This window comes from Paramormyrops kingsleyae, chromosome 5 (genome assembly GCF_048594095.1).
Source record: "Paramormyrops kingsleyae isolate MSU_618 chromosome 5, PKINGS_0.4, whole genome shotgun sequence".
NCBI lineage: Eukaryota > Metazoa > Chordata > Actinopteri > Osteoglossiformes > Mormyridae > Paramormyrops > Paramormyrops kingsleyae.
This window is the reverse complement of record NC_132801.1, coordinates 17,538,959-17,561,998: the sequence shown is the minus strand read 5'-3', so window position 1 is coordinate 17,561,998 and position 23,040 is coordinate 17,538,959. Positions and strand designations below refer to the sequence as shown.

At 37.6% G+C, this 23,040-nt stretch overlaps 1 protein-coding gene across 4 annotated transcripts in view; it reads right to left on the bottom strand.

Moving 5' to 3' along the window:
- Positions 1–23,040, bottom strand: part of shisa6 (shisa family member 6) — a 72,502-nt gene that overhangs the window by 15,844 nt on the left and 33,618 nt on the right. For 2 of the 4 annotated variants that reach the window (XM_023837273.2, XM_023837275.2), the window contains exon 5: positions 4,722–4,760. The exons of the other annotated variants lie outside the window; for them this stretch is intronic. In XM_023837273.2, the coding sequence (XP_023693041.1) occupies positions 4,722–4,760 (39 nt within the window). The remainder of the gene's footprint in view (positions 1–4,721; positions 4,761–23,040) is intronic. 4 annotated transcript variants of the gene reach the window in all.

The following is a 23,040-nucleotide window of genomic DNA, read 5'->3' as shown; positions in this document are numbered from 1 at the left end:
TTAGTTCACAAAATGTTGTTTTGTTGTTGAAAATTGTTCTGGACCTCTGACTTTAAACGAAAATCTGATGTAGATCTTTGATCAAAAAATTTGATAATCCCTGATCTGGAGACTGTTCTGTTTAACTGGTGGGAGAACATCGGAAGTCCACACACACAGAGCAGAGGCGGGATTCAAGCTCCCAACAATGCTGCCCCTCTTGCAGTCATTAGGTCATAGAGCTGTAGGTTTAAAAACACAACACATACCTTTACATTCAGTCAGCTAAGTCAGAAAAATACAGGCTATGGTAATGATGATGACATTGACAATGATTGTGCGCTATATATATAAAAAAACCAATAAAACTGTAGGCCTAATGTTTGCTTTCACTAATTGCAACTGTACTTTCTACTTGATATTTCACCAGAAGTGATATTCTTACAATCACTTTAGGTATATTACAATTCTGTTACACCTACACATAACAGAATCAATGTATCCCACAAGCCAGTAACGAGATGATCTCATAACTATTTGGTCTAATAAAAACATTGTCTATGGCAAAAATTTGCTGTTTGACAGAAGTATCTATAATGCAAATATTTGCATATATCTATGAACTACTTTACTGGTATTATGATTTTATTAAATACATGTTCTTATTAATGGTATTAATACCACAACAGACTCCAGAGTTTGTCTGATTATAGCTGTGATAGACTTGTTCCAGGATTTTTTTTATTTTTTTTGGGTACATGATTTATTTAAATAATAATATTGAAAGAGTAAATGAAAGTCCAGCTGAAACCCAGTATCTAACGATAGTTCACATCTGCTTTCCTCCTCCATGGTTATAATCATATTCAATATACATTGACAAGGACACCCATGCAAATTTTGCATAATGAATAACCAGATGGCATACCAATGATTCAACATTCTGACATTTCCAGAGCCTGATCACATGTAAAACATTTTAGTAAGATTTACAAAAAAAGGATGTGATGCTACCAGGCCAAACCATTATGCAAATATAAAAATATTACATAATTTGTCTCAATAGTCAATTCAGTATTGCTGGGTGATTGGAAACTTGCTGGTTATTTGATTTCTATGACATGGCTGGATGAGTAATCAGTTCAAGAGAACACCTTCCTATGAATGACGCCAGATATCATGATCTAAGCACAAAGAAACCACTCGTCTGATAAGTAATGATGTCGAGAGCTTTACTAATTTCTTTCAAGATTTCCGCAAAAAAATGCTCGAAATTCCCCTGGAAAGCAAAGGTTAAACAAGCCAAATTTTCACTGCACATTTGCATGAGCAGTTCTTTAGCCCCCGGGCGATGTGCTCTGCTGCGTCATCCGCAAGGCCGCTATTTATGTGAATTAGATGCAACTTTTTGTTTTCTGCTCCTTAGGGGCAGTGAAAAGTGCAATTCTTTCCTTGCCACTGTTTTGGCACAATGCTTACGTCCCTAAATGTTACAGGATTAAAACAAGTTATGATTCACATCTGGTTAACAAATGCAGAAGTATGGAACCCACTAAATGTTGCAGCTTGCCAGAAAGTTTGGCTAACAGCAATCTGACTACAGAATTACAAATACGGCTTATTGTCCACAGGAATAAATGTTAAAGGGTGCCGTAAACTAACATGAGATGTAAAAAAGCAGAAAAATGTGAGAATGAAATGATTTGACTCGGTGGCTACTAATGACAATCGTGAAATGCAAGACACCACAGTAATAAAGGATTGCAGGCTTAATGAAATGGTGTTATTAATAAGTTGTTTTTACCAAATGCGGGCTCTTGAATGGCCATCTAAATGTCATGTCATATACAAGCATTATTGCCAGCAGCAGACATTTGTGCGAAAATTAATGAAAACCCCCCTAGGGCTGGACCACAGCCGGGTATGGAGACAAGAGAGGGCGGCAGTGACGACCCAGATCCATTGCAAGCTGGACCTTTTCCTCTTTTGTCTGCATCCCCCGGGGTCCTTTGAAAAACAAGAGTCCATGCCATTTAATTACCAAAGCCATGTGTGAAGTGTGGCCGCCCCTATGCTGCAGTGCCCTTCGTGGTGGTGGCTGGGCTCTGTCTTCCCTCCCCAGCCTGCTGACAGCAGCACATACGGACCATGGCTCAATGCCGCCCCCCTTTTCCCCAGTTCCAGATGGAAGAATAGTGTACCGCTAGGTAAGTACCAGTCTAGGGGGCTGGCATTTAACCGCAGATAGGAAATGTTACCATTTAATTGCTGTGCTAAATGCCATAATAGCTGCCTTTATTAAATTATGAGGGCTTACGGTTCTGTCTTGAGGCAAATACAGTACAATAGCCTGCTGTGACATTATTATGATTATTTATATGCTTGGCAAATTCCCTTTCCATGGTGATTGTTTTATCATTATACACCATATTTAAGAAAATTGAGGTTAAGTAGCTTTCTCAAAAAGAACAACAACAGTGCCCAGACAGGAATGAAAACCCTTCAAGAACCCAATCTTCCGGTACCCCACAGTTATCTCACATTAAAGTGACTGACTTTGTGTTGGTTTCAGTACATCTGGGCTGTGGTACCACTTCAAAATCAGTCCTGATTGGTTTGGACTCAGTGCTCTCTGCTCCCCATCCCGTGTAGTGTTCTCCTTTCTCAGCAGCCCCATGGATTCATTCCTTCTCTATGAATTCTATTAATTCCAGGTGTAAGGTTCTCCACATAAGGTGCTAGAAATGGAACAGTCTGTGCACGACTCTGTATTAGTGCCTGCTAAATAAATTAATTGTACACACACACACACACACACACATATATATATATATATATATATATATATATATATATATATATATATATATATATATATATATATATAAAACAGAGAGTCAACTTACTCAGAACATGTAAGGATCTGTTTCGTTATCCAACCTCCATTTTCAAGACTACCAAAATTATTAAAAACACCTTTATACTGAATCAAAGCCACACAAGAATTTTGATGTTTTACCCCCTTGAACACTAAAGACAGTGCAAACGCTAAGGCACCTGGATCCCGCAAAGAATTCAAGGCCAAAAACTGGACATGATCCTTTAAAAAGAGGTTTTAAGATTCCCTACACAATATTTGTAGCAGGCATTGATTAACTGACATGGTGACCCAGGAGAGCCTGCCTGGAACCGGTGCTCTATTGAGGTAAAAATGAGGTACTGCTCAGTGTTGCTATAAGAAATGTTTAACCAGACACAAGGACCTACATTTATGGGGACTTGCAATAGCAAATGTCATGTATTGACAGATGTACTCTGCAATGCACCATGAACGTTGCAGCTTAAGTGCATTTCAAGGGGGTCAACACGTTTCCCAGCCACCTCATTGCATGCTACCATATTGAATGACCCATGCTACCCCTGCAATTTGATCCCCTGTTAACCCATAATGGCAGAGCATTTTCTCTGATATTCAGTCCTCTGTAACCTGCTGGTTTTGTAGAAGGAATAATTAATATTGCAAAATGTTCATTCTGAAATGAGAATCCCAATACTGAATCAAAATGTACACTTTTTAAAATGTAAGTACCAGTCTCTGTCCCATTAGTAGACATTAGACAGATTAACCAGAAAACAACAAACATCTTCTGGAAGAGGTTCAACCAAAGTGTTATTGGTGTGTTAATACAAGTGATGTTACTCTGAAAGAAGCAGAAGTAAAATGGAGCTGGACATTGCAATAGCAAGACTAATATTGTAAAGCAATAGTCACCACATATGAAGAGTATTGATCCACTACAGTCAGTTGAAAATAGAGTGACAGGAGATAAGGACAGTGTTACCATTGTACCGGTTCAGTCTTGAGAAAAGGCATCTAAGCAGAGACGTGATCTTATTATAGAAAAAAAAAGATATTAAGACTATGTGGGGACAGAATAGACAAGAAGAAAAGATAAAAAAAACTGCAAAGGGTATGAAATTTTGTATATTACATAGCAAAAATAGAACAAAAAAAATTATATAAACAGATAGTGTAAATCACTGGTGAATTCAAAGAAATACACATATATACCATTAGTACAGCAACTTAACATGACTTGTGTGTTCATACATCAAATTTTTGCTGCATTGTTAAAACCGAAAAAATGCAATAATACTGTATATATACCCAGAAAGAAAAACTATTATTACAAGAAGAACATATCTCCTTTGAAGACATGTTCATCTCATAGGTACATTTAAAAAACAATTCATTTTAAGGTGGACAAATTACACATTGTTCTTGAGATAAAACAAATGTTAGCAGTTAACCTTTTTATTCTCATTGACTGTATTAATTAGAAGCTACCTCCAAGCCCCACGACTCCTCTTAAAGGTGCAAGTCTTCTCTCTCAATTTTTTTCCACGGACAGAGGTTCAACGAGTCATCAGCAAAGATAAGCACAGATTTATCTGATGTCTTCTTTAATTAATAAGAAGTAACATCATTAAAAACTGTCTTTATCCTTGCTGCTGCAGGTGTCTTCTTGACAGATGGAGTCATAGACCAAGAAATTGGAGAAACAAACACTTGAAGGTGGCAGTTTAAGAGACTAAATACTGGGTCTAGGCAGTGAGAGAGACGACACATCACCACATCACATTAACGTACGACAGAAAGTTCTAGTCCTTGCATGTTGTAGGGTTAAGACTACACATTCACCACAAACACAGACATGGATCATGGGAGTATACAGGCCTACCATAATAGCTCTGCGATCGCCCCGGCCAGTGTTGGTCCCCTAGAAAACAAAATTAGGCAAAATGGGTGGAAGCACATGCTGCAAGAAAAAAAAAAACAAATAAAGATGTATGTAATAAATGACATGCTATTGTGCTATGAGGACAAGCTAGTGTGGAAGACCTTTCCTATTCATTAGTGTACGGCACTCTCTGATGTTTGCTTAAAAACATGGTCAGTGGCATCATGACTCACCATCTTAAGGTACTATACAGCTATCAAACACATTGCAAACAAATCACGTTCTCTTTCAGCCAATCTGAAAACAGCAACAATCTACCAATCTGCCACAACTGCAGCATTTAAGTGCACTGTCTAAGCAGAGGTATCCATCTAAAGAACTATATGAGTGAAAGCAGATCACAGTTTACATCAGGATTCATTGAAAACAGTATCCATTTCATTTATTTTGTGGGCATTTTTCATACCCAATTCTTAACCCAGTTCAGAATCAGTGGGTTCTTGTTTTCGCTTGAGGCTTCTCAGGCATGCCTAGATGATCTAAAAACAGCTGTGCGATCCTTCTATACACCCATAGCTTCTTTTTAAAATGCAGGTCTCATGGTTTTATACAGGAGGACTGTCATGTGATGACTGATGAAGTGGCACATGTCTTATTTCTGGTAACCTGCCAGTGAACTTCCAGTTTCCGAAATGGAATATCTCTGTCTTACAGTTTCTGTCTTAACCACACAAAGTCTGAGACATCAGACTATGATGAAGAACATATGAGAGTTATCCTCCAGAGGGAGAAAAATGCTTAAGAAAAGCTCTGCCTTTATTGTATAGAAACAATAATAGCCAACAAAAAGATTTATGTAATGTTGGTATGAAAAAATGAACAACTTAATGAGACAGTTCAGTAAAACAGAACTGTGAACCTTTGTGAAAGTGATATTGAACTGAAAATGAGATACACTAATAAATTTGGAAATATGAATTTAGGCTCTGTGCGCTGACATTTAGATTTTAATTCAACTTTAAACCATATCTCTCTAATGTCCATTGTTATAACCACATTGATTTGTGAACTATCACTGTAATGTATTCCTGACAAAAGATTGTGTCCCATTTCTGTATACTGGTAGTACATCTTGCACACTATGGTAGAAACTGAAATATATCCTCGAAAATAATTAACTGCTTAATATGTCTCTCAAAGCCAATCTGAAATGGCAAAAGACGCACTCTTCAGTTAAGATAATGCATGAAATATGATCTAAGCTATAACTACACTGAGGGATATACAGACTGATCATTAAAGTAATTTAAAATTTAGGATCATGCTATACATCAAGCTGATAAGGTTGTGTTACAAAAAAAGGCTGCATTCCTTCATTTTCTACTGACTATTTTTAAATTTTAGCATTTAAAATAGTCCTAGACTGATTTCAAGACAAAAAGCATTTAATCGTGCTGTCCAACTAAGTAAATAAATATATTTTGACTAACATAAATATTGTCACAATACGGTTGAGTTATTAAATGAATATTATAAAAATCCTGGTGAACAGAAGGTGTTTGTGGGACAGGGACTCAGTAAGGAGTGACAGTTCAATTCAGCAGCAGGGAATCCTTTTCACGGAGCCACACGACCAGAGGGTATGGCAGGGACAAGCTCCCTGAATATAAACAGACAATAATAAAGGGAGGGGAAATATGTAGTCAAACTTAGGAATCGTGGAGAAAAGAACTAACATGAGCATGAGGCGTGCAACTGCTCTTAAGACTTATGATGATACTGTAAGCGTTTATTTTTATTTTTTCCAGAAATTGCAAATGTAGTATCCATCCATGCATAGTTAAATCACTTTTAAAGTAGAGGGTCACAGACAAATTTAACATTAAAGTTTTAAACACCAACGCACAGTGAAGGCTCAGCCAGTGGGGGTTTCATATTTCCATGGCTTTCCAGTGTTGACTAAAATGAAGAAGAAGAAAAGAAACAAAACTAGGGGCCTTGAATTCATATTTTTGTTCGTCTCAAATGTGTTGGTTTGGTTTCAACACTGGTAGAGACCAAATCAGCCACAAATATTCCATTCCCCTAAACACACGGTACTCTTACAACATTGGTAGGAACATGTCCTGTACCCAGATCCATGCTCCTGCTTGATATACTGTACATATCAGATACATATCAGATACACAGGCAGCAGTGTAGATCATAGGCATCTAGGTCAAGGCTCTGAAGGGAGTTATATATAGTGAAGTCCCCACAGTACACCTCTGATGAAGCCATTAGGTCCACAAGTATTGATTATGCTCAGTTTACTGTGTTCATAACGGTTATTATCAGCTTTTCTTACAGCAGCATAAACAAGGTAGTTAATAATCTGTGTAGCTCAGCTAACCACAAGACAAGACCGAAGTCTCCTCTCTCTGGAACTAACCTCTCCTGTTAGTAATGACTGTTGGAAAACAGATTTAATTTCCCAGAAGTGCATTGTGCGTTCAGTGTGATGACTGGTTATTGTTTCCAGTCCTGCCTGAGCCATAAGAGAGCTGTAAAAGAAGACTTTGATTTACAGATATGTCCAGAGTAAACCCTGCTTCTGCCTTCTGTTTCTTAGCATAAGGCTCAGGATCACAGAAACCATAAGTTGATACATGGAAAATGGCTGGGGGAATAGATGTGTAAGCCTGAAAAAATGCTGAATATCTGTCCGCCATAGCCACTGATCCCGCACACAGGTACGGTGCTAGCCTGGGGCCTACCCTAGGCAGCACAGCGCACAAGACAGGAGACACCCTGCATCATAGCACAGTGCAGCACAGGGCACAAACACAGGTATCATAATTATATTTCTGAAGGAAGACTTACATTATGATATAATCTTTAACAATGAAATTACCTATGCTAAATAAGCAAAAAAGTTCTTCAAAAATTACTCCTTGTTCACAACGCTACGCAGCACACTGTGCAGCTGGGCGATATAAATGATATATCGACTTACTGTCATATAAAGTTTCAACGATAAGAAAATGACGAACTTCCATATACTGTTGTTAAGGAACATTGCTTGACAGCACGCATATGTACAACTTCTAAACCCATAAAATGAAGGTATGCATTGGCTGTGTAATACATACCCTATGTGTAAGCTGCAGTTTACACATAGAATTTCTTAGTTTTTCCACATAGATATCCATCCATTTCTCTATGAAAACTCAATATTTATGCATGCATGTACACAGGCTTTTAAACTCCAGCTTCACTATAAGAAAACCAGGATGTCTATAAGAGTCCATGTTACACAGAATTTACTCAGCTACATACATTGCCCTAACCCTGGAGAAATTCTCTAATGTATCTAAAATTTGATATACTGTACCACAGAGCAACATTAAGGAGGGTACAGTCAGAGCAATATTCAATAAACCTTTCTAATAACAGGACAAGGGAGCAGTCCTGCTGCAGGGAGGCTAATGAAAATTTGTGATCTAGGGTAGGTAAACAACAGAAACCCCGACGGGTTAAAATAAGTTTTAACCATTATTGTTTCACACTACTATGGAATAATTGGAATTAGTATCCGAGTGTGTTTACAAGGCATTTTAATCAATCATTTCAACTAACTTCAGCTGAGGTTAAAACATTGTCTTTAAATCCAATTTTAGGGGTGAAAAAAGCAAATCATGTGACATGGTGGATGGTGATTTCTAAAATGGGGGAAGCAGCGTGTGGGAATACCTTGGTAATCAGGTATTTTAGCTGGCTAGCTACTTACACGCTAATTCTGCTCTGCTTCATCAAAGGACTTTAGAATGAAGTCACCAAGATCAGCTGCCACGTCTACCACACTTCAAAGCCTCTAGCTCAGCTTGAACAAACACACAGCTTAGTTAGCAAGCTAACTAACCAGTCTACTAAAAATCACTGAACTTGAAAATGAAACAAACGATCAAATTCAAAACCCAATCACAACAACTTTATTTATAATATTTACAAATGCCAGTGGCTAAAGATGACATATAAAACGAACTGTCTCGCCAGGTTTCAATGTAATGCCTTTGTGTACCTGCATGCAACAGAATGAATGAATACTGCAAGCTAACACTACAGACACTATGAGCGTCGATGTTATTGGGAAGTTAATCCTTTCTTGTGCAGAGAAACGTGCCTTCCAGGTGTTCTAAAATATTTGACTGAAAGTCTATCTATCCAGTCAACATCGCCTAAGCAAAATCTATGTCTGAGGCTCCCGTAGACTCGTCTGGGCTCTGAAATCACGTAATCAGAGCATATTAAACAATAAGCTTTTGTCTATTCTCCATTTAGATGAAGTTTACAAGGGTCTTCCATAGACTTCCATTGAAGCATGACGTCAACCGGCTATGTTGGCTGTGGGCTGTATTTATCCTGATTTCAAAGGGAAAAGTAACATATATGTTGTCCAAAGCAACTTCCGTCCAATGATCAGTGCAGTTGTTCAATTAGTAAGATGGATTACACTTTTAACCACAAATACAATGAATTTACATTGATACACTGTCTAATTCTACTCTTTTGGCAATTTTATGGGGGAGGCTGGGGTTTCTGCCGCTTGTGCAAAACATACTTATGGTTAGAGTCATAGCAGAGAGCTGCTTTAGCAGAGAGCTCTTAACATGGTTTATGAACAAGTCATGTCCCTTTTATAACAATTAGTAAGATGGCTTAATTTATCTGTTAAGCGAAGTGCCACAGAAGATATTCAATAGATCAAAAACACTGTAGGACTGAAGAAAAACAAGTGGTTTCACTCATCCATACAGAAGGGATGACAGTGACAGGAAATGGAGGTTCTAACACTTGTGGGTCATATGACTGTTTCAGACAGTCAAATCAAACCAATGCAGTTTAGCTAAGGCCACCAGTCCACTGATAGTGCTCTTTTGACCATGTAGCCATTTGTTGTCTTGTTTTACACTAGTTAGTCACTGATGTTCAGATCTTGATCTTAGGTCCAAGGGGAAGGGAATAGGAGAACCAAAAAAAAAACTTATGTAAGCATAATTATGGCCCTGTACTAATGTGACTTGGATGAATAAAAGTTAATTCTGCTAAAGAAACAAGGAGATCCCAGGCTATTTCACTATTGTGGATGGCAATGAAGGTAACTATGATAACATAGAAGCCAGCAGTCGCAACTCAAAGACACAATTATGCTTAACTGTCATAGGATTTCGTAAGAATTGGAATGGCTGCGAGCTTCCTTTGACAGCGCATTCTGCAGATAAGGAGACCGGTGCATGCTCCAGTAAAAACTGCATACGGTAAAAGAAATATGAAAATAGAGGCAATCACAATTAAGGTGATGATAACACTGAAGTGCTGCAGATGAAATCACATTCATTTGCAAAATAAATTTGAAGAGGCTTTTAACCAAAGTGATGTACATAGCTAACTACCTTACAGTTTAACCCACCAGGATAATTACTTAAGGAATTTGTGTTAAGTACCCTGTTCAAGGCTAAAACAGGAGTTCCTCCACTGAGATTTCAATCTGCAACCTCTTGATCATACTGAAAGTACTTAAGTAGTTTGCACATTAACCATTGCCCTACGAATATGTCTAAGTCACACTGTGAGAGACAAAGTGGTTTCCTATCATTTGCTTAGTAAGAAAAAAAATATTCTCATTGTTTTCATGCATAAGAAACTGAAACATGACATACAAGCCATCTGAACTTATGAGAAAAATGTATTTAACTTGACAAGGAGCTGGATGTCCCAGTAAACCTAGACTATTCACTCAGCATCTTATTGCAGATATGTTCCTTGTACATTCAGGATTGAGTACCTTAGCATACCCGCATCACATACAGCTTAGTACCTTCTTCATTCAGCTGGAAATGTGCACGGAAAAAGCAAGACGTGTTTCACTCATTTATGCATTTTCATGAAAATTTTTGCAGGGCATCCCTGCCACTGTCTGCCATACTGTGGTTATTCAGGCCACCTGCTGCGGCCGTGTTACTCTGAATTCGAGGCAGTGACGGATAGAGCTGCACGACGCTGAAGCCATGGGCATTATAGATTAATTGTCTGAGCCAGTGCCTGTGCTGTAATGACGTGCGCCGTTCTAAGTATCCAGAATAAACACTCACTGAGATAAGCACTTCGGCACAGTAATGCTCACATTAATTAAACATCCTGCGGGGTGACATACTTTGAACGGGCCTTTTGTTTAGAAGCACCGTGGCTCTCTTTCATTAGCATACTAACAAATTAATTGGCATCCCATTCTCCTTCTCGCCGAACCTGTGGCAGGAGGCTCTGTAAGCGCCGCTCGCGTCTTGTTAGGCATCCCACTGTGAATGTTCTGCTACCATCCCTCCGTGATTCCTGCTGGCACGTCCATACCGGCAAAATAATGATATATGGACGTCAATTCCGGATGGTAATCATTATTAATGCTGAAGGCAGCCCGTGAGCATCAAAACAATACGCTTCCTTGGGAGGTTTGTTGATGGGACCTGTGCTATTGAGTTCAGCCTATTACCGACGGAGGGTTTCTCGATGACAATTGAGAAAACTACTCTTGATAATGTGTGTTCCCTATTCCTGGTGAAAAAAAGGATTTGACTTGATATATAGCCTTGTACGAATGACCCCATGGAAATCTGATGTCGGCTGCCTGCTTTTTGAGAGCGTATCGCTGTGATCTGTGTAATGTGAAAACTTCCCCGGGGGAAATTCCCATTGTCAGAGGTTCCTACATGTAGAGCACCATCAGGTTTCCAGGGTGCGTGCTTAAGAAGCCGCTCACTAAGTACTTTGAATGCATCTAATTTGCAGTCAGCAATTCAGTTCATACTTTAAAATTACGTGACCGATGATGCACTGCGATGAAATCAACTGTGTTACAAACATGCTGTTAATCAGACCCATCTCTCTTTTACAAAGGGACAAATAATTTGGCCCTTCATTCAGAAGACACATCCTCTTAAATCTGTGGTGGTTCGTGACAATGTGGGCTCGATACCTCTTCAGTGTTATACCTGTTACCTAAACAAATATAAAAAAAAAAATCAATTTTATTGCCTCTGTTCATTCTTATCAGTATAATGATACAATGGCTAAGACAAGGACATAATGCTGCAATCTGTAGAAATGCTCTGTTCCTAGACAACACCATTTAAATAAAGCAATAAACAACTATCATCTAAAGATCATTTCACAGATGAGCTAAATCTGCTATGGGGTGACTCAGTAGATAGCACTCTTGCCTCCTACTTCCGGGGCTGGGAATCCAAATCTGACCTGTGTGTGTGGAGTTTGCATGTTCTCCCTGTGCTGGGTGAGGTTCTGGGTTCTTCTCATAGTCCAAAGACATGCAGTTAGGCTAACTGGCATCCCTAAACTGCCCATGGTATGTGAATGTGTCCTGTGATGGTCTAGCACCCCATCTAGGTTGTGGCCTATGCTGCTTAAGAGAGGCATTAATGAGCATAATAAGAAGAAAAATCTGGGAGTGCATTTGTCAAAGTCTGACAAAAACTTTCTCCGCAACTCATTCATTACTTTTTTCTCTCAATATTTTTCATAATTGCGAAAAGCAATTATCCTGTTTCAGTTCTGTTATTTGAGAAAATCAGAGCAGTTTCACTTAATCAAGGATAACAATGTTTTCTCCACAGTAAGCATCTGCTCGAGAACACCAATCAGGTGTACATGATGCTTTCATTAAATGTTCTTTTTTAGGTATCAGACTTCCATCCTGGAAAAGAAAAAAAAAACAGGAGCGAGAGAGACTGAGGGAATCAGGGACACAGCTAGTGATTCTTGGAGTTTTATGTAAGGCCAGCATCATTTCAGGATGCACAGCTCATCTGCTTCCAACAAGTTCATTAGTAAGAAATTCTACAGCAAGATATGAGGGTGAATGAAAATCACAGATGATGAAAAGGGCAAATTCCGCTTCATGCATGGCAACGTTACACGTTATTTTTTTCACTTAGATTTGCTTTCTGTGGTGACTTCCTGCTGCGGTGTAAATGATAAACAAACCCAGTTGTGAAAGTCACTGTCTTGTTCTGTCTCTGATCCACAGTGTTTGTTGGTTTAGAGACTTTAATTAAGCTATATTGCATGTTTCTCTTAAAAAAAGAAAATGCAGAGGCACATCAAGGGCTGTTTCTGTCACAAATGAAAGCATGGCCATACGGTAGACTCATGCAATCCTTTGGTTTAATAATTCTAAGAAAATTCAACACAAGATGCTTGTCTAATTGCTTGGAGAAAAATTTAAATGTATCGTCAATACGTGCACATGGTAGTATAGAAAATGAACCATTAAATATATAATCCAAGAGTATCATTTGTTTTTTTGCAATAACACTATAACATACTGTATAATGTAACCATAAATAATATAAGATGAAAGATCATTTAATCAATTCCTGTACATTTTTTTTTTTGGGGGGGGGGTTCTGCTTTTGCCTATCTTGTTACTGCAATTATAAGATTTATATCGTGCAAGGTTTCACTATAGTAACCACAAAATTTGCAGATCAATAGTTAAAAAATGAGCTAGGTTTGTTTGCAGGGATAGTATTTATGCATAAACAGTGCAGTAAATATTGAAGTAAAATATATACTCATGCAATCACTACATTTCCAATGAACTTTTGCATACAGTACACATACAAACATGCTACTCTGCCTTCTGAGCAATGGGTTTATGAATATGAATCCATTCCCACAAAAAGGGCAAGATGTAATTAAATCCTGACAAATTCATTGATATATTCAATTTTTCAAATATTGAAATGCAGTTGGTTCTTGCGTGATTCTGAGAGGGGAGACAAAAGAACAAGTAAAATACGCTGAGAATTTGAATCACTCTGTCTGACACCCCTCTTTGAGATCTGCCGTGCATTTCAGAAGTTAGGCATGCTCTTCCCTTCTGTCAGAGCCTGCTCAGTTCAAACGCTTATCATGTCACAAATGTTTAGAAGGAGCAATCACTATTTTATTTGTAAAAGAGAAGCCATTCCTGTAACCCTTCTAAGAAGACTGTACAGAGATTTAATGTTATATTAACTGGAGGGACTTCTCCATTCAGAGTTTCATTCATAAACATTTAAATACTGAAATGATAATATTATGAAACAACTTGTTTATACATATGTTCATTAACTGCTTATACTACATAATTTGAGAAAATATATATGTGGAAATATGTGATATATAACATGAAGCTACTCTAAAATTTTTCTCATTTTCTCCAATGAGTGAAATCTCTTACCTGTCTGGCACTGTATTATCAGCCATCTGTCTCTACCTACATACAAAAGCAATTTCTATGTTTATTGCTGTGAGAGAGAGCGAGGCAGTCAAAGAACGAGAAAGCACTGAAAGAAATCTGACTAGCCTGGGTAATCAAACAGTAAAAGCAGCTTAATCTGGCCCAAGTCAAGAGTCATATAAAATACTACTCCATGAAGGCGCTTGACGAAACCTGACTAAGATGCAAATATATACATTTTGTATATGGAGTCATTGTTTGGTAGGAGGATTGAATGAAAAACCCAATAAAGTTAACAGTTGTCTTTATTAATTACATAAAGAACTGTCTATAGCTTAAAGAGGTATTCAGTCAACAACATGAAATGCTAATCTTATGACAATGCTGTGACTACCTATAAAACAGAAAGACAATCCAGAAAATAATGACAGCACGAGCTGCCAAACATTAGGCACAATCATTATCCTTCTATGCACTTTCGTAGAATCATATCCCCAATAGAATCAATTATGTGCTGCATAGCCAAGCAAGCACAGAATGACCCCGACCTCTTTTCTGTTTAGAAAAGAAATAACCACAATTATAATAATTTTCTTTTTTTCCATTAAACATCACACTGAAGGCATCTTGCTTGCTGTTTTCAAGCTACATCCAAAAATGAATGTATCTTATGGTAGAAAAGCAATTACAGTACACTATACGATACATGTATACCAACTGTTTTTTTAACCAAGAAAAATATGGAATTTTTATCTGTCATGGCATTTCTGACAGAGATACAGGCATGCCTTCATTTATTTGGTTTTTCTTTATTATTATTATTTTTTACAAAAACTACTGTTGGTTTTGAATTTAAAGTTATTTTAGGAAACTTGATAATGTCATGGATATTAGCAGATGATCATTTTTAATGAAAGCTTAGCCATACAGTAAAATCATGCAAAAGGAAAAAAAAAATCAACATGAGATTCATGCCTTGTCATTGAGAATCATTAGTTCTAAGCAATATCACCATAACTAATATAAGCAACATGCTCTTTAAGTACCATCGACACCTGTCATCTAGAGAGTCTTATTAGGCAGCTGTGTTGCCCTATATTAGTCAGTCTATGACTAGATTGATCAATACACCCTTTCACTGATGAGAGAACCTTAAGTTGTGTTTAATTTGGTCATTTGCTAATTTGTTAACCAACACTTTACCGACTCTCAGTTACATATCCATTGTATCAGAACAAATCTGTTTATTTCATAATGGCAGATAAAATTGCCACCTCAGTGTCACCTCACACCTCACACCTAGGACTAGGGTTTAAATCCCTGGACCCCCCCCCCCCCACAACCCTGAATGGGACACACAGTCTCAGAAACTGTATAGACGTTTTAAAATTGTTAACCATTTCAAATTTGATTGTGATTCTTTTTCAATAAATGTTACAATAATTGTGTAAAGTTGAACAGTATGATTAGTTTGACATAATTAGTAATTAAAATAAAATTGAACCCAAATTATTCAGTTTGTTTTGTTGCAACCAACAAACTGTGCCTGGAATTGTAAAGCAAATTAATTTAAAGCTTTAGTCTGAGCAGAAAAAAGACCTAGTACGTACTGTCTGATAGTCATGCATAATTACTTTTTCCATTTGTTTTAAATGAGAAACTAAATATTTTAGGAAACAATGATTTCTATTATGCATGCCATTGCTATAACCTATAGAAGTAAAAGAAAGATGTGTTGAACTTAGGTGTAAAATAAATGCATTGTATCTGCAAGTAATTAATAAGTAATGAATAAATAAAACTCTAGGCACAGCACATTCAATATCTTTTCCTTCCCTGCATAAGTCACACAATTAAAATAACTTGTGTGAAAAGAAAATGAAATAAAATAAGCCATATAAAGAATAAGTTACATATAAAATAATATAAAGGAAAATATCTTCAAACATAGGGGACTGTTGACACGAGAAGTTACTTCAGTCTTCTTCTGTTGTTACTTGCATAAAACGAAAGTCCCTCGGAAAGAGATGTTCCAGTCTGTTACTTTGAGATTATACCTTAATTTATTATTCTTTACCATATTTTTGCAAAGGGAAGTGATTTACTTCTTCCTGGCAACACTTTTCAGGATTTTGCAGAGGATCTCAATTTTAACTGAATAAAGTTATTGGGGTGAACTTGGTGGTGGTTAATTATTATGCTCCATAATCAGATCCAAAATAAACCACCACTTGCCGTATTCATCTGAGTCAACAACATGAAATGCTAATATTATGACAGCCAAGTCAAAAATCACTTCTTGAAGTTGATGTGCTGGAAGCAGGAAAAATAGACAAATATAAAGATCTGAGCAACTTTGACAAGGGAGAAATTGAGATGGCTAGATGACTGGGTCAGAGCATCTCCGAAACGGCAGGCCTTGTAGGGTATGCTTGGAATGCAGTGGTCAGAACCTACCAAAAGTGGTCCAAAGAAGGCCAACCAGATAACCTGCAATGGGGTGACGTGTGCCCAAAAGTAACTGATGTGCTTGGGGAGCGAAGGCTAGCCCGTCAGGTCCGATCCCACAGGAGATCCTGCTGTAGCACAAATTTCTTAAAAGTTAATGCTGGATATGACAGAAAGGTGTCAGAACACATAGTGCATCACAGCTTGCTGCATCTGAGGCTTTCCACCATCAAAAGTGCCTAAAATGGGCACATAAACATCAGAACCAGCTCATAGATCAATGGTAGAAGATGACATAGCCTGATGAGTTACATTTTTTGTAACAATATGTGGACTATGGAAAGAAAACAAGCCGGTTAATGGAGGCAGTATGATGCTGTGGGCAATGTTCTGCTAGGAAACCTTGGGTCCTGGCATTTATGCGGATGTTAATTTGATACGTACTACCGACCTAAATATTGTTGCAAATCAGGGTTCGCCCCTTCATGGCAACGGTATTCCCCGATGGCAGTGGCCTCCTTCAGCAGGATAATGCTCCCTGCCACACTGAAGAAATTGTTCAGGGATGGTTTGAGGAACACGAAAAAGAGTTCAAGGGGTTGACTTGGCCTCTAAATCCCCCAGATCTCAATCCGACTGAGCATCTGTGGGATGTGCTGGACAAACAAGTCCGATCCATGGGTGCCCCACCTCGCAATTTGGTGTCAGAGACTACAGGACACCATCAGTGGACTTATGAAGTCGATTCCTTGACGGCTCAGAGCTGTTTTGGCAACACAAGGTGGACCTACACAATATTAAGCAGGTGTTTTTTTATGCTATAGCTGATTGGTATATACAGTATGCAAGTGCTTGGGGTTTTGTTTGCTCATAAACATTTTTTCCCATCTTGCCTGATTTTTCAGTTTACCCAAGTTCCCAGTTTTTGAGGACAGAAGTCTAAGTGGTCCCATTCACCTTACATATCTTGATGAATAGCCTGTTATTAAACAGCACTCCTAGGGTTACTCAAATACCTTGATATTTATTATACCCGTCTTGTTATCTGTGCATTTCAATTACTTTCTTGCTTCCTCTTGCTACAAGCATTGCTTGGCTGTAGCTTTGCTTAAAAATCACTGTCTTCCCAGGGAACCTCACGGAGCTGCTGTTTCATGAAAAATGCTATCACACAAAGGCCCCTGAATGCATCTGCAAAATGTGTTACATATGTCTCTGCCACTGCTTAATGCTGATACATAGTTTCATTGGAGACTAAAGGAAAATGGGTAAAATACTCTGAAGCTGACAGTTTTAAGCATACATTTCCATGATAGGGTCCTCTGAAAAAGAAACACTGGCTCATTGCTTGGAGCTCAGAGAATATCTATCTATCTATCTATCTATCTATCTGTCTATCTATCTATCTATCTATCTATCTATCTATCTATCTATCTATCATCTATCTATATCTATCTATATCTATCCATCCATTCATACAGTACAATACAATGAAATTAATTTTGTAGTTAAACCCATACAGCCAACAGCTACATTTTAGAATGATAACAGCGCCTCCTTTCTCTTGGTCAAAAATAGATTCTATAAAGTTCAATATTTTAAACATATGCATACAGATCAATAATTGTTTATACACTTTGTTTAAGGCTGGCAGTTGAAATGTTGGCTTCAAATTTAAAGGTTTTTTATTTGGAAGGCATGCGGAATAAATGTCAAACAGCATTCCACTCAAAGCAAAAGCGTAGGCAAAGTCTGTACACAGGCCAACTCTGAGGGTAAATGCACAATTCCAAGTGACAATTCCAAACTTCTGTCATGAAAAGAACCAGACCATTGTACCCATTATTCATCTGTGAATTTATTCATTTAAATTTGTAACATTATAACATCAAATATACTGCTGGCCGAATGTCATTTAAATAACACTTATTACTAAAACCGAATTTCACATCATGGTCTCTTAATAGTAAGTAGAGCTGTTCATGTGCAAACTTCTATAACTTAAAATGAGTAGTTTTGAAGTATATACTGTGATAGAGTTATAGTTTTTTTGTTTTGTTTTGGTGAATTTGTTGAATATTTCATGTGTTTTATTTTGAACTTCATATTTTATTCCTGGATATGACATGTTACTATACTGATATGAAGGTATTAATATATTACATTGCTATGATACCAGATCCATCCATCCATCATCAAAGCACTTGGTCACGGGGGCCCTAGAGCCAATACCAGGCAGCGGACAGAAAGCGAGGCTACAGTTTACCAACCCCTGAACAGGGTGCCAGTGCATTGCAGGGCACATACACACATACACACACACAGTCATACACTATGGGCACTTTAGGGATGCCAATTAGCCTAGCTTAATGTTTTTTTATTGTGGGAAGAAATGAGACTACCTGGAGGAAACCCACACGACAGAGGGAGAACATTAACACTCGACTTAGCAGAGCAGAGGTGGCATTCGAATCCCCAGCCCTGGAGATGTGAGGCAATGGTGCTTCCCACTGAGCCCCCAGGCCAGCCACTTATAATACCAAATGATACAATATCTACAATATCCATGACCAGGAAGACACCTTACAGCCTAGGAACAGTCCATCTTTGTGACAGACCAAGTTGCAGTGTCATGACCAATGTCACTGAGTCCATCAAAGGAGCTCCCATGCAGTGAACTGTGGGAGACAATGACAGGAGAGAGACATGCGTAGAATTGCTTTGTACACTATGGTAAACCCATAAATCGCTCCGCTTCAGATAGAATTTCAAGGAATTAAATTAGAGGTGCAGATATATTAAAAAATGAATATCCACACAGGGTATATTAAATAATTCAATATTCAGCATCCCCATGTTTTGGCTTTAGGACTCTTCTAGCAGGGGGATGGCAGAGGACAAGTACTTTGTCACTTCTTTATCGTAAATTACATTGGGAAAATATATCTTCAAAGTACTTACTAAAACTAAGACCAATTTAATCCAATTTGAAAGGACTTTCACATAATAAACGAATACCCGATGGGACAACCCACCCTCAAACCAGTAATACTACTCAAAACATGAACATAAAAAATGTATAAAACTATTTGTGTCAAAAATACATAATCAAGGTTTTTGTTCAGTTTTATTTTCACTGATAATTAGTATCAATGTATCTCATATACAGACATTGTGGTATGCCTTTGAAACAGACAGCATAAATACAGTACATTTCAATCATTTAAAACTAGTATTAAATTATTTGTGTATGTAGTAGCATGCAAATTAATCATTTCCTAAATGGTCACAACAAACATTTTGACTCTTCAGAGTTTCAAATATCCCAAAAAAGACTGAATGATAATGTGACAGAAGAATAATTAAAATGTTAAATGATACTGTTTGGAAAGGAAAAAGTTTTCATAGGAAAACTTGAAAAATGAACACTGCTAAATTTGTTATTAGTTGAATTTCTTGTATTTTTAAATAGAAATCTTAAATTACGGTTACAATTGTTGAATTTATTGCCTCAATTTCAAAATAACAGGAAAATTATATTAAAAGTTATGATGATTGTAGTAAAAAGCAAGATGTCATGAGTAATTATAGATTTTTCTTTAAAAATCTAGAAATACCATGTGTGCATAACATGGAGTGAACATTTAGAATGATTTCATGCTTAAATCATTTATTTTTGCTAATTGTGACTGACTCTGAACACATTCAGAAATGTTCCCACAGTTGAGAAATAATAGTCAACACACCTATTGTAATTAACAAAGGGTTCCAGAATATGGTTTCCAGTGAAAAGTCGTCTTTTATATGTTTTGCAAAAAAAATTTACAGGCTTACATTAGTTGCACAGCCTTATTTAAATTGCCAATCAATCTTTTTAACTGCCTATTCTGGTGGTTGAGGGGGTGCTATAGAAAATAGATTATATTTTTACAGATATGAAAAGGAAAAGTATATTTTATGAGATACCTTGATAATGCAGGCATTATCTTGGACCTTTGAATAGCAAGCTCGGTGTGTGAAAAGCTTTTTGGAAAACTCCTGCTTCCCAAGATCAGCAAATGATAGCAATGAGTATACAATTAATTGAATGATTTATTTATTCTTGCTCTGAGTGGGTTCTGATTAACCTTCATGTATCCACACACTGGCAGACAACAGTACCGATCTTGATTTATTGATAAACATCAGCAATACTGAATAGTACTCATCAAAACAACCAACATAAAGACAGACAGAGAATTGTACAGATGTATGCATGTGTTACATAAGCTGTAAATTTAAATAGTAAAAACCTTTTTCATCCTCCCCATTCAGCACTCTGCCAACATCTGTGTTCTTGATGTCTATGGGCGCATCTGCGTCTCTCTTTTGCACCTGAAAAGCTCATATACTTTCACTCATCTTCAGGCTACTTTTTAAATTGTTTTGGATTATTATGACAGGAAAATAAGTGTTAAAACAGTGCTATCAACCAAGCTGTTCCTTTGAGGGAATGGGTCTAATATGAGACACAATAGCATTTGGCCAGAGTTAAAAAAGCATGAGTCAAGCAATGTAAAAAACTGCCAACCCACATGAACTGTTCTGCGTAATTGAAGTACAACAAGTGGTGGCTGATATTAGATAAATTCGTGTAAACTGGGTAAACAAACTCTCCATTGGAGGGCAGAGCATGATCTAAACCTACTTTTGTCAAGACTGAATTACAGTAAACGTGCTTAAGTTACTAAATCCAGCCAAGTTCCAGCCACTTATCTGCTATATGGTCAAAGACAGCCTAGAGGTGGACCTCCATGGCACAGAGCACAGGAACACCCTACGTTGGGTGTCAGTTACTCATAAAGACAGCCAAGAGCTGGACCTCCATGGCACAGAGCACAGGAACACCCTACGCTGGGTGTCAGTTAATCACAAAGACAGACTAGAGGTGGACCTCCATGGCACAGAGCACAGGAACACCCTACATTGGGTGTCAGTTACTCACATAGACAGCCCAAAGGTGGACCTCCATGCCACAGAGCACAGGAACACCCTACGCTGGGTTTCAGTTAATCACAAAGACAGCCTAGAGCTGGACCTCTATGGCACAGAGCACAGGAACACCCTACGTTGGGTGTCAGTTACTCATAAAGACAGCCTAGAGGTGGACCTCCATGGCACAGAGCACAGGAACACCCTACGTTGGGTGTCAGTTACTCATAAAGACAGCCTAGAGGTAGACTTCCATGGCACAGAGCACAGGAACACCCTACGTTGTGTGTCAGTTACTCACAAAGACAAAACAAGTAGAATCACACACTGTGGGGAAACCTTGGTGTAGAAACACCAATTCAGCTACTGTTTTTGGACTTCAGACTATTAGTACCTGGAGCAACCATACAATGTAGGATGCATGCTCTCCACATATTATTTGAAACCCCAATCACTGAATGTATGAGGGTATTTATATTTATTTACTGAGCAGCAGCATTTGTGCAAAGTGACGTACCAACAAGGAAAGTTTGGGGCTAGACTTCAGGTCAGGTCAAGTGTCCCTGGAGTAGGTAAGGGTTAGGGCCTTGTTGAAGGACCCGATGGTGATATGATTACATTGCCAGTCACAGAGTCTGAACCTTTCACCACAAGGAGGGATCCCTTACTCTACGAGCTGGATGTTCCCACCAGGACCACACGCTGAGCCATTATGCCATCCCCTATTTTAAAAAAGACAGTATATGAATGTCATTTGTATTTTGTTTTAAAAGCAAATTCAAATTTCAATACCTACATTGAATATTTTATTAGTAATCGCATACCCAAAATATAACTAGTACTATGTAAAAATGTAAAAAGGAAGTTGTAATTCAAAATAAAATCTTTCTTTTGCATTATAAATAATAATATAATGGAAAAACTTTGTATACAAGCAAAAAAAAATTGTATACACCAAAAAAAAAAATGTATTTTGTAATGTTGATATTTTTACTACATTTCTATATGAAAATGTGTGTATATTACTCATAGTATCTAATTAAATAAGATATTTACTTGAAATATGTTCTACTTAAAAAATAAATAAATAAAATCATTCTGAAATTACCCGATAAGTTATAATGCCTCAAGATGGTATTATTTTTATAAAATAAGGTACTAATAGCTACAAATAAATTCCTATTTTATTCTCACCTGGACTTAAAAGGCATATCATGACACTGCATTTCAAAATAAATGCTATTAAATCATATACTTGAGAACTGGTTCTTGAAAGCAGTTTAGTTTATTGAACGTTTTCATTTGGGTAATAAAAGAGGATCTCTTGAAGTGTGGCGTGGCCGCATTGACCTTCACAAACAGATAAGTGCCTCCTTCTCTGGATAATATAACCAGTTTTCACAGTTTCTTGGCTGGAATTCCCAAGGGCTCTACATAGCAGGTGCACAAGCAACTTTCTGAGTTTAATTTAACGCTTTCATGGTTCTCTGGATTTCTGTACAGTATATGCTGGATTAAACTGTCTTAGTGATATTCAACTACTTTTGACAGAATTTAATCACAAGTTGGGAAAAACACAACCAACTATATGCCATTGGGTGGTATAGCTGCACGCAGCAGGGTACA